Genomic DNA, 12,753 nt, shown 5'->3' with positions numbered 1-12,753 from the left:
AAGTGAATCTAAGAAGTCCTATTCTCTCTATCTTCATCAGTGATTTTATCTGAAAGCACAAAAGACAAGTTATCGACTATGTCTGCAATGCTTATGGGATAAATACTACCACTATAGGCCAATGACTGTTTATTTCCTATAGAGATAATGTGCTAAAAATGCCATTTATACCAAGGTAGAGGTGCCATTTGTTACTTGTGCATGGGAATTTCTTATTAATCAGTAATTTGATGATGTGTGTATCAAATGGGGAAGTATTTCACATACTAGACTGAATGTATTCAGCAGAAGAGAAGTGAATCTAAGAAGTCCTATTCTTTCTAACGTCATCAGTGATTTGATCTGAAAGCACGAAAGTACCTGCCCACACTCCAACATGCCTGTTATCGACTATGTCTGCAATGCTTATGGGATAAATACTACCACTATAGGCCAGTGACTGTTTATTTCCTATAGAGATAATGTGCTAAAAATGCCATTTATACCAAGGTAGAGGTATCATTTGTTACTTGTGCATGTGAATTTCTTATTAATAGTTGGTTTTATGTAAAGTTGATACAAAGTAAGAATTTCGGGTTGGCTGCACTTCTGAAATTTTGAGGACTCTTCAGCTAAACAGAAGGAGAGAAGAGAAGGCTTGCTAAATGTATTTTAGTGTGACTACATCATCATGTTGTTGATCTTCCAGGTGACTGAAGACGAAAAGGTCTCCACAGTGAAGGAACTTGTGTCAGAACGTCTCAACATACCAGCAAACCAGCAGCGGTTGCTCTATAAAGGGAAAGCGCTCGCAGGTAGATTTGCCAAAAGTCAAATGTAACCACTTCATAACCTTTGTGCAGAACTGTAATTGCTTGATTCACCAATATATTTTGCACATGAATCAAATGTCCTTTCGATGATTGCATACTATATTGCTTTCCTCAGATGAACACAGACTGAGTGATTACTCCATTGGGCCAGAGGCTAAATTGAATCTGGTTATCCGTCCAGTGGGGGAGAGGACCGGAGGGTCAGGGACTGCTGCCAGCAGCAGCAGCAGCACACAGGGAAGAGTGTGGCAGACTGTGTCCACTATCCTTGCTAGACACTTTAGTCCAGCAGATGCAGCAAAAGTCCATGAACAGCTTATTAAGGTATTTAATAATTGTGTTACAATGCATTGTAATCTAAGAACAAAGAAAACAAATTTTACTAAACCATTTTGATGTGAATATTTACAGTTTCTAAATTGTTAAATCAAATGTTTTGATTTGTTGCTAGCAGTGGAGGCTAGAGATACAAAACATTAAGAAGGGCAGCATCAAATACAAATTTAAGGTCCTTTCCCCAACTATGTATATTTATGAACATGTGGGGATGGAGGCAAAAGATAATAAAGTTATATTTTCCGGCATGTTCGTGTTGACAATGTAGATATTTGACAGTGTTGTTCAATTGACATATTTTGCCTCTCATTCTGTTGGTATAAATGCTGCTTTTAAATTTAGGGACTGGATCCAAAGTCAGGTCAAGTCTGCTCCAAATAAGGCCAAGAAATGCAGCCTTCTTTTGCCCAAATATGGAAGACACAACCAGTTTATCCTGTGAAGCCCTCTGTGTACTATCATCCATTGTGTGGTGGTCAGTTGTTTAACAGAGCAGTCATTCAGGCATGCCTGGACAACTCATGAAATTGTAATATGATCATATCATCAAGTACTCTTTTATCGCAAGAATATATCACTCAAACTAGATCAATGTAAAAGCCATTGCAAGGTCTGAATAATGAAAGCCTCATAAGCACTGCGAGTACTTAATTTATATCAAGTAGTATTGATATGGGTTTCATTTTGACATTAATTTTTTTCTTCTGCTTATTTAATGTCAAAAACTCCTAACTACATTCACTGTGAATACATTATTGTTTATGTTTGTGAAAACATACCCTGTAAATGGAAGTTATATGGATATATTAAAACCTCAAGTCGTTATCAACCAGATATTTTGAAATTTAGTCGTTTCATGGCAACTCTCTGGTGATAAACTTGGAAATCTTTGACCTATCAAATTGATTAGGGCCTCCCGTTAATGCACCATTAGTTTGGTTTGGATTCAGGTCTGCATTACTGTAGACTGAACCATCCTTCCTATCTCATGCTTCATTAAAAATAGTGCAATATCGCCTCATACACAACATGATTCAAATAGATTCCGTCGAATATTTTTAACTTGTCTCTCAATATTTTTGTTTTGTTTTTCTTCAAGGACTATGAACGTTCACTTCGACAACTTAGTCTCGACGACATTGAGCGCTTGGCGGGAAGACTGCTTCACCCCGACGGCGAGGGCATGGACACCTCATATATGGACTGAAAATGCCCCGCTGGAAGTTGCTTACTGTGATTGTGTTTTGCGAGGTGCTCAGTGCTTGGAGGTGCATACAGTGTTCAGAGTGTGAGACATGGAAAACACAGTATCAGTTTTCATGCAGAGAGCCCCGGCTGTGTGCCTAGTCATTGGCTGAATCAACACAGATAACACTGACTGTCGATTATCTCTCAGCAATAGGGCTTTCTTATCCATGACCAAAGGCCTTGGATAAGAAAACTTTGCATCAGTCACTGTCATTGATGACGCAGCAATGGCACAAGACCTGATCCCATAATATTAGAATACAAAGGAATCCATTTATGCTGTTGGTTTCGCATGATCTCTGGCTGCTACAACTCCCAGTGGACACTAGCTTCTACTGGAGGGTATTTTGTTAGTAATATCTGTGTTGGATTATGACTGGGTGTTTTCTGTCAACCACCCATGAGAAGGTAACACATGTTTTATTCCGTAACTAACTGATGTTCATTGTATGATTTGTAAATATGTTTATATATAATACATACATTAAACCACAGAAAAAAAAAAAGACAAGTGTTAATGTTTACTGTTTTGTTGTATGCTTAGATAGATAGATAGATAGATTCAAGCATCACAGTTCCATAGTGCAAAACATGTTAGTAAAAAGGCAGTAAAAAAGTTAGTAGTGCAAAATATAAAGTACAAAAAAATATACCATGTATAAAAATACAAGGAGATGAAGAAAACTGTTAAAACTGAATATAGTGCAGGGTAACAGCTGTGATACACGACAATTAAAAAAGTGAATATAGTGCAGAAGAGACTTTTAAAAATGAGTATAGTCCATATATTAAATGTGTAAAAATAATACATTGAATGTTGACTGGGAAGGCTTTTTTAAAGCTGTTTTCTAAGCATAAAAAGCAGAAGTGGTTGAAAATATAAAAGGGATGTTGAGTATAGAGGGATTTTATAAGGCGGGACTAAAATACGTCATCTATGTGTCGACCAATCAGGTGACAGTGACGCGCATAATCATATTTTCTGACCAATCAGATTGAAGGAGAGTAATGCTAGTATGTGGTAAACTGACGGTTATATCTATTGCTGCTAATTTTTGGATAATAATTCTGTTAAAATGCGATGTTTCTCGCCGTTTTTCTACGAATAATGAAGGACAGACACGTTGGATGAAGGGGGGGATATAATTTAATTGGACAACGGTAAGGTCATAATGGAGCATCAGTTGTTCCAGTGGATAATCTAGTGTTAGCACAAAGCTAGCACATCTCTATCACTTCCTGCATTTACTGTACCAATTAGCCTTAGCCAGCTAACATTGACTGGCCTGTGTTGCTACATGATTAGTTGTTATGTAGGTCAATGTCGTTATAGAGGATTAAATAGACAGGTTTCATCTTGAAATCCTACTTAAGTTTAGTGTGTAAACTGGGAGGATTCAGCACAGTGTTGATGTATGTGATGCTTTGGGCGTTAACGTTACACCCCTCTCTCATCAGGACCACTCTTCTCTTTTGCAAACCAAGACAGACTTCCCTAAGGAAATACATGAAGCTTATTTATTTTTGTCATTTGCAGTGGGTATTATTCAACACTGTTTTTGTTTTTCTTGCTCAGATATATATATATATATATATATAATGCAGCCAACTTCATTCTCATTGGGCTTTTGGGGATTAGTATTTTCCTATGGGGCTTTACACCTTGCCACTAATGTCATATGATCAGTATGCTGCTGTAATGCTCTGGGGTATTGTGTGTAGAACACTATCAATGCCTAGTATAGGTAAAGCATTTGATGATTTGGGATAAATACTACCACTATAGGCCAGTGACTGTTTATTTTCTATAGGGATAATGTGCTAAAAATGCCATTTACCAATGTAGAGGTGCTATTTGTTACTTGTGCATGTGAATTTCTTATTAATCAGTAATTTGATGATGTGTGTATCAAATTGGGAAGTATTTCACATACTAGACTGAAGAGAAGTGAATTTAAGAAGTCCTATTCTTTCTAACTTCATCAGTGATTTTATCTGAAAGCACAAAAGACAAGTTATCGACTATGTCTGCAATGCTTATGGGATAAATACTACCACTATAGGCCAGTGACTGTTTATTTCCTATAGGGATAATGTGCTAAAAATGCCACTTACCAAGGTAGAGGTGCTATTTGTTACTTGTGCATGTGAATTTCTTATTAATCAGTAATTTGATGATGTGTGTATCAAATGGAGAAGTATTTCACATACTGGATTGAATGTATTCAGTAGAAGAGAAGTGAATTTAAGAAGTCCTATTCTTTCTAACTTCATCAGTGATTTTATCTGAAAGCACAAAAGACAAGTTATCGACTATGTCTGCAATGCTTATGGGATAAATACTACCACTATAGGCCAGTGACTGTTTATTTCCTATAGGGATAATGTGCTAAAAATGCCACTTACCAAGGTAGAGGTGCTATTTGTTACTTGTGCATGTGAATTTCTTATTAATCAGTAATTTGATGATGTGTGTATCAAATGGAGAAGTATTTCACATACTGGACTGAATGTGTTCAGCAGAAGAGAAGTTAATCTAAGAAGTCTTATTCTCTCTAACTTCATCAGTGATTTGATCTGAAAGCACAAAAGTACCTGCCCACACTCTAACATGCCTGTTATCGACTATGTCTGCCAATGCTTATGATAATGTGCTAAAAATGCCATTTACCAAGGTAGAGGTGCTATTTGTTACTTGTGCATGTGAATTTCTTATTAATAGTTGGTTTAATGTAAAGTTGATACAAAGTAAGAATTTCGGGTTGGCTGCACTTCTGAAATTTAAGTACTCTTCAACTAAACAAAGGGAGAGAAGAGAAGGCTTGCTAAATGTACTTTTTAGTTTTCAGCCAACTTCATTCTCATTGGGCTTTTGGGGATTAGCATTTTCCTAGCTAGGTGTTGGCTCAGAGTTATTCTAGTTTCAGTCAGATTTAATGTCACATGAGCTACTCCTTTCTTTCTGTCTATTCATGTTTGTTCTCTTTTACCAATTTAGTAAGTGCACCGAGGAAGGATGGAGACTCTGATTCCCACCATCAACCGTATGCAGGAGGTCTTCCTCACAGTGGGAGCAGAGGTCATACAGCTGCCTCAGATAGTCGTGGTTGGATCTCAGGTCAGTCAGGAAAAAAAACACAATGATAAGCTTAATTATAAACTTAACCATCTGTAACCCTTGCCAGGACTTCACTGTTGTTACTAAAACTTTAAGGTCTCTGATCTGAGTTTGAGGTTTTGATTTGATCATAAATTTGATATGCATTATTAATGTGTCTGCGGTGCACACTGATATAGAAAGACTGTATTAGTGCTGCTAGAAAAACATGCTGAATTGCTCTCATTATGTGTCATAACAGAGCAGTGGAAAGAGTTCTGTGTTGGAGAGCCTGGTCGGACGGGATTTCTTGCCTCGGGGATCAGGAATAGTCACAAGACGACCCCTCGTGTTGCAACTTGTTAACGTTGCCCCTCTGAAGGAGAGACTGAAGACTGAGAATGGTACCTTCACTTTTACCCGATTATTCATATTAAAAACAACAGGGAAGTTGTTTTGATTATCCTTGAAAACCCACAATCAAGTTATGCTATACTAAATATCAGCATATCATAGTAGGACAGCAGGTTTGTTATATCTGTCTAGGCATGTAGTCTGCTAGAAGTAGTTTGTGCGGTTAACACTCTGGCATGGCACTTTCACTCACTGTTTGAACTGCTACTTGTAGAGCCTCTCTTTGCTGACATGCATTCTTTCTTCCTCTTCTTCTTCACTACTCTTTCAGGACATGGGGTAAAACAAAATGCCCAAATCAGCTACCCAGGTCTCTGTCTATTTGGTCTGCGTGTACTTGTCTTTGTCATTTGTTTTGTGAACTCTCTAAATCATTGTGTTCGTTCTGATCTTCGTCTGTCAAGCATGATATATCAGTCCATTTGTAATTTTCACTTCAGTTTGCATTATTTCTCCCCAAACCATACATTATTTGCAGACATCTCTGTAAAATTACTTGCACTCACTCTAATATGTTTGTCCAGGTGTCAAAACTGAAGAATGGGGTACATTCCTGCACTGCAAGAACCAGGTACATTTATATGCTTTCTGCCTTTGTCCTGTGTAATGTCCTGGGTTTAGCTGATGCATCGTTCTCACACCTTCTTGACAGATCTTCGCAGATTTTCAGGAAATTCGCCGGGAAATTGAAGCGGAGACCGAACGCAGTTCAGGTGACAACAAGGTGAAAGAAAGCATTGATGTTAAGTCAGTGATGCCTTAAATTTAGCTTTTTACATGGCATTCATGATTTTCTCTCCTTTTTTTTCATATCCTCTAGGGAATCAGTCCTGAGCCCATATATTTGAAGATTTTCTCCCCCAAAGTCCTTAATCTCACCCTGGTCGATTTACCCGGCATTACTAAGGTAAATTCAGCCACTCGACAAGGATGTGGATTTTGTTTCATATGTGCAAACAAACATAATGGCATTAGATAATGATATCATCATCATCATCATCATGTCTGCAATCATCACAGATTCACAGCAGCACCACATCTGTGCTGTGTGCTTACAGTAACGCTGCTGAATGCTCATTGTTGTTGCCTCAGGTTCCGGTTGGTGACCAGCCAGAGGACATTGAGGCACAAGTACAAGAGATGATCCTGTCCTTCATTTCCAATCCAAACTCCCTCATCCTCACAGTGTCCCCTGCCAACTCTGACTTGGCCACCTCGGATGCTCTGAAATTGGCTCGTGAGGTTGATCCAGATGGTAGGACATTTTGTAAACGGGCGCCTCTTCTCCTCAGATTTCATTTAAATTTTCTTGCCTCTCCATCGGTGATTATTACATAACACGGCCTCAAGTTGAAAAGCATTGTGAATTATTAAATGTGCAGGAACACTGTACTGTACTCAAGTCATTTCAGGCTATTGGACCCGTCAGTCTTTACTGCTAAGAGCAATCTGACAGTTAACAGTTGCTTACAAAATTAATGTTGCAGTCATAGTGCACTCTGAATAATAGATGGATGGATGATGAGATTCTGCCTGTAGTAATTGTCTGGGAGGTTGGCAGTATGGCCTTAAAGTGCCTGTTGTACACTGATAGTGTGCAAGTTAGGATATGTGTATCTGGGTACAAATGCTCCCCTGTTGTCCTGAATCCTGTCCCATTAGAGACCTGTTTCCTTGTTTTCTTCTATGATGTCCTACTGCACACTTTCTTCTAGTCTTCCTCAATATAAATGATGAAAAACTGAATTATGAAGACTGTTAACTGTCCTTAGAAATATAATCTAAGATGTGTGTATGTCTATCAGGTCGCCGAACACTGCTGGTGATCAGTAAGCTGGACCTGATGGATGCAGGGACTGATGCCCTGGAGGTCCTTCTGGGTCGAGTCATTCCAGTCAAACTTGGGATTATTGGGGTTGTTAACAGGTTTGCAATAATAATTGATTTATTTTTGTTTAGCTATGTAATGTTTTTAGATTCACAATACAGCAAGGTGGCAAGTTGTTCATGCCCTTATTACCCTGATCATCTGATTACGCTCCCTCTCTCTCCCTAATCGGTGATCGTCCTAGGAGCCAGCATGACATCAACACCCAGAAGAACCTGGAGGACACGATGAGGGACGAGCATGCCTTCCTGCAGCGCCACTACCCCTCGCTCGCCTCCCGAGCCGGCTCACGCTATCTGGCCAAAACTCTCAGCAGGCTGCTCATGCACCACATCCGGGACTGCCTGCCAGAGCTCAAAACCCGAGTGACCGTGCTGAGCGCCCAGTACCAGGCGCGACTCAACGGCTACGGCCAGCCAGTAGAAGACCACAGCGCCACCCTGCTGCAGATTGTCACCAAGTTTGCCAGCGATTACTGCCACACCATCGAGGGAACGGCCAGATATATCCAGACCTCAGAGCTGTGAGTCTAATCTCTATATAGTAGCGTTTCAATACTTTATTGAAAAAGATCACAAAAAAATGTATACCAAACATGAACAAGACATTTTCAGATTTATTGTTAATCAGATAATCAAACAGAATATATTCAGTATATTCTGTATATTATTATTATTATTATATATATATGGTATGGTATATATTAATATATATATTAATATATATATATATATATATATATATATATATATATTATAATATATCGGGTCAATAGACAGACATTACACCCAGGACAACGTAGCACCATTAAAAGGTCATAGAGGGCTGGCTGCGAACAGGCAGCAGTGCATGCATACTGTATGTGTAGGCTCCAAATGTATTATTACAGTGCAATTTTGCCAGCGGGCAACATGTTAATATAGTTAATTAACGGTTGCCAGTTGGAGTAGAATCTGTCCAGGGTGCCTCTCATAGTGAACTTCTGGAAAGATGAGACATCACACAGCCAGGATTTAAATGAAGTAGCAGTATCTTTATTGGACAGCAAATGCTTTTTTTCTGATGATAGCAGCTTTTGTTTCATGTTTTAGTGAATTGGCTCTAATTTTCTCAGGTTGTCATCAAATTTCGTACTTTTGTTGCACGGCTCAGCATTTTACCTACATTGGTTCACAATGTCTATCATGAGGGTAATGTCCTTGAGGTAATGTAAATTGAAGTGGTATCAGCATCTTCTGTTGGCACCCTCGTATCTACAGCTCTCTTGCCACAAGGCGATTAATTCATGCAAATAAATAGGGAGCAAATATTGACCTTTTTTGGATGACTGCATTTAATTTTGGAGCAATTAACATTGCTGACACACAGCACTAAGAAACCCACCCTGAACCCATCTCTTCTACAGCTGTGGGGGTGCTCGGATCTGTTACATATTCCATGAGACCTTTGGGCGCACTTTGCAGTCCATCGACCCCCTGGGAGGATTGAGTGAGCTTGATATCCTCACTGCCATCCGCAATGCTACGGTGAGCTTCTCCCGACTTCTGTTCGTGTAATTAGTTTAATCCAAATTCCAGTCAAGCTCTCTCGTTTGGGGGAATAGCAGGTAAATTGTAGAGCTGCTGTGTGTGTGTGTGTGTGATTTGCCCTGCAGGGTCCGCGGCCAGCACTTTTTGTGCCCGAGGTGTCCTTTGAGTTGTTGGTGAAGCGGCAAATTAAGCGTCTGGAGGAGCCCAGTATGCGCTGTGTAGAGCTTGTTCATGAAGAGCTGCAGAGGATCATCCAGCACTGCTCCTCTTATAGCACTCAGGTTAGCCAAAAGATGTTTTTTTACTTGATTGACTTCCAAAAACAGAGAAACATTAATTATGACAACACCATGTTAAGAAAATCTTTTGTCTTTGTCTTTGCAAGGAGCTTCTGCGATTCCCCAAACTGCACGATTCCATTGTGGAAGTAGTGACAGGATTACTGAGGAAGCGCTTGCCGATTACTAATGAAATGGTAATCCACAGCTTAGATAAGATGATCTTTCATACTGTAATAATTTAACAGCCAAGTTCTATTAACTGCCCGAGATTGATTATGCTTTTTTCCCTTCAGGTGCACAATTTAGTATCAATAGAGCTCGCCTACATCAACACAAAACATCCAGACTTCATGGATGCAGCGCAGGTCTCTGCATCTGTCAACAGTCAGCAGGTAGTTATTTGTCCCTTATGGCAGGTACTCTCATTTATCATTTATTCTGCTAGGGTAAACAGCAGAAGTCGAGTTCTGTAAAGCCTTAACCATTATGTTTCACAGCCAAACATTAGAGCCCCTTTCAGAGTTTGTAGTGGAATTCTAGGCTCAGCGAAAATTGCTTTGACCCTCTGACTTCATCGGATTTCTTGCTGACAGGCGGAGGCCCTCGATGGAGGGAAGCGCTGGAAGAACGAGAAGGTTGCGGATGAGAGAATCCCGGCTGCAGGCTTTGGCAGTCACAGCAAAGGCCAGGCCATTAACCTCCTTGACACAGTGAGTAGTGGGATTAGCAGTAGGACAAAACACTTAGGAGTGAATACATTGCACACTGTCAACATTTTACTTTGCCTCTCTCTCTCTCTCTATCTGCCAGGCGGTACCCGTATCCCGCAAGCTGAGTGCGAAGGAGCAGAGGGATTGCGAGATCATCCAACGCCTCATCAAGAGCTACTTCCTCATTGTCCGCAAAAGCATCCAGGACAGGTTCGACTGAAACAAGTCATGAGCACCTTCTTTTTTTCTATTGTTAAGCACAGTTGTTGTTAGTGATGCTGATTTTGTATTTGTCTCGGGGCTGTGTGTGTCCACAGTGTGCCCAAGACAGTGATGCACTTCCTGGTGAACTTTGTGAAAGAGCATCTGCAGAGTGAGCTGGTGGGTCAGCTTTACAAACAGCAACTGCTGCAGGAGCTGCTCATTGAGTCACAGGACACGGCACAGCAGCGGACTGAGGTTGCTCAAATGCTTGAGGTAAAATTGGCCGATGCTTTTGTTCTCTGAATGAGTTCTGAGCATGAAGACCAGCAAGTCCTTTCTCTTTTTCTTTTATCTAGTACTTCAAAAGCCAGTGATTCAACTGCCCTCTTTGTTTTTTTGTCTTTTCTTTCTCAGGCGCTCCAAAAAGCGAATAACATCATCTCTGAGATCCGGGAGACCCATCTGTGGTAGCCAGAGGAAACGAACAATTACCTTGTCATAGGACAGCTTTGAGAGTATGAGAGTGTATGTGAGTTTACAGCACAGAGAGAGAGTGTGTGTGTGTTTGTCTTTGTGTGGCAGCACCCATGTTTTCTCATGGACCAATGACCATAGCAGATTAAGATCTACTTTCCCCCCCCCCCCCGTCATCTGTCGCCCTGACCAGTTCACCGGGGCTGTTGCTTTTCACTGTGAACGTTGTGTAGCGAAGCAAATTGATTAAACACTCAGGCCAAAAGTGTTACCGCAAAGTTGAAATGTGAAAGACAACCGCGAACAAAATCTTTTTGTGACAAAAATGTTTGATGGGTCGTAAGATTGTTGCTGTAATTGTAAAATGTAAATTATATGTGGAGTGTCTAAGTTGTTCTCTAGGGTGTTTTTGTTTTTTTGTTTGTTTGAAGGCGGGGTGATCAAAATGTGTTCACACTGTAAATTTCCACACTTTCCAAAAAAACTGGGCTTCCTCTGAGCCACGTTAGCAGGTGCTAGAACTATGCTAGATTAGATGTGTTCCAACTTTAATCCCCTTTTGTTGGAGCACTCACCAGAGATGGAAATGAAGCGGAAACCCAACTCAATTATTGCTGACTGCAATGCAACACTGAAGGCAGACCGCGGCCATTTGCAGAAATTACGGGATGAATGCAGATTGTTTTTCCAGCTTTGTAGTGCTAATCAATATCAGGTTTATTTTCCGGAGCCAAATTTACATATCAGCCCATTTGTACCGTTAACTGTTGCACTGACTTTCTAGTTCTGTGTGTAGTCATAAACGAGGAGACCAAAACATCCAACATATATTTACCCATTTATAGGTCTATAGGAGACAAGTTGGGCAGCTATAGTATGTAGAGTATATATACTATATATTTAGAAATGAATAAAATGTATCATGATAGTCAGGAGATTATGTTGTATGGGTAGGGTGCTCCATCATTTGCTAGATTTTAGATCCAGATGGCAGGGCGGTAATGTTCTGTAGCTTCTCTTTATTTCCTCGAGCCATTTGTTCGCTGGTTTCCGCTGTTAATGATACAGAGATATAAGATAGTTCCCTATTATTCTCCCCTGTCCAGTAGTAAGGACACTGCCCAAGTATAAGAGACTCGCTATGCAGCTACATCCTGCATGCAGAGCCATTTGCTCCCGTGCCAATTATAATTTCATTGTGTAATATTGCTAGATGTGAAAAATTATTCATCTTTTTACCATCTGTTCCCAATTTAAGTTGTTGTTCAGGCAGATTCCTCCCCCCCCTCCCCCAAGTGCTATAATATATATAAGCTATTAATGTGAATCTCCTCTCATAGCCAAAACAAATGGTTATCCTAAGAATGAGGCTTTTTTCAGGAAGACCTGCCTTAACGGGGACCATCAAACAGTAACAGTGTGATCAGGGAGCGAACACAGCACCCTGTCAGTCTGTCTTTCTGAAAGCCCTGTGTAAGTTTGCATGTGTGTGTTCAGTATGCATGTGTGGACGTACGAATGAGCGATTTATGTATATTTTGTATTATTTAAATATCTAATTATTATCATGTGTCAACTGCCTATGAGTTCTTGCCTGCCAATATTTGTGATATTACTGAATGAAGTCTGTTGAGATTGGAGGGACTCATTAAACCCTAACAAAGGACACTGTACGGACTCTGTTTGGGTGTTATTGATGAAATGCAGTTAAAGGAATTGATCTGTTTTCATAAGTTCTGTTTGTTTGTCTTCCACAGTGA

The 12,753-nt window shown here is 40.1% G+C and overlaps 2 protein-coding genes across 5 annotated transcripts in view; both read left to right on the top strand.

Moving 5' to 3' along the window:
* ubl4a (ubiquitin like 4A) overlaps positions 1-2,907 on the top strand; it is a 4,549-nt gene extending 1,642 nt beyond the window's left edge. Inside the window, exons 2-4 of the mRNA XM_037778453.1 lie at positions 689-794; positions 928-1,136; positions 2,248-2,907. Coding sequence (XP_037634381.1) covers positions 689-794; positions 928-1,136; positions 2,248-2,355 — 423 coding nt within the window. The 3' untranslated portion in view covers positions 2,356-2,907. The remainder of the gene's footprint in view (positions 1-688; positions 795-927; positions 1,137-2,247) is intronic.
* Positions 1-12,723, top strand: part of si:dkey-32e23.4 (dynamin-1-like protein) — a 17,813-nt gene extending 5,090 nt beyond the window's left edge. The window contains exons 1-18 of one of the 4 annotated variants that reach the window (XM_037778448.1): positions 3,383-3,557; positions 5,395-5,514; positions 5,756-5,897; positions 6,179-6,217; positions 6,432-6,478; positions 6,560-6,631; positions 6,728-6,814; positions 7,000-7,162; positions 7,713-7,833; positions 7,980-8,318; positions 9,201-9,321; positions 9,450-9,605; positions 9,710-9,799; positions 9,899-9,997; positions 10,199-10,315; positions 10,416-10,525; positions 10,633-10,792; positions 10,934-12,723. In XM_037778448.1, the coding sequence (XP_037634376.1) occupies positions 5,413-5,514; positions 5,756-5,897; positions 6,179-6,217; positions 6,432-6,478; positions 6,560-6,631; positions 6,728-6,814; positions 7,000-7,162; positions 7,713-7,833; positions 7,980-8,318; positions 9,201-9,321; positions 9,450-9,605; positions 9,710-9,799; positions 9,899-9,997; positions 10,199-10,315; positions 10,416-10,525; positions 10,633-10,792; positions 10,934-10,990 (2,022 nt within the window). In that variant the 5' untranslated portion in view covers positions 3,383-3,557; positions 5,395-5,412 and the 3' untranslated portion in view covers positions 10,991-12,723. Of the gene's footprint in view, positions 1-3,382; positions 3,558-3,911; positions 3,937-5,394; positions 5,515-5,755; positions 5,898-6,178; positions 6,218-6,431; positions 6,479-6,559; positions 6,632-6,727; positions 6,815-6,999; positions 7,163-7,712; positions 7,834-7,979; positions 8,319-9,200; positions 9,322-9,449; positions 9,606-9,709; positions 9,800-9,898; positions 9,998-10,198; positions 10,316-10,415; positions 10,526-10,632; positions 10,793-10,933 lie in introns of those variants that run through there. The other 3 variants (XM_037778450.1, XM_037778449.1, XM_037778451.1) reach the window with 3 other exon arrangements.
* The last annotated feature ends 30 nt before the right edge of the window (positions 12,724-12,753 follow it).

Source organism: Sebastes umbrosus, chromosome 8 (genome assembly GCF_015220745.1).
Source record: "Sebastes umbrosus isolate fSebUmb1 chromosome 8, fSebUmb1.pri, whole genome shotgun sequence".
Classification (NCBI taxonomy): Eukaryota; Metazoa; Chordata; class Actinopteri; order Perciformes; family Sebastidae; genus Sebastes; species Sebastes umbrosus.
Note: the sequence above shows the minus strand (reverse complement) of the source record. Positions and strands in the feature narration are given on the sequence as shown.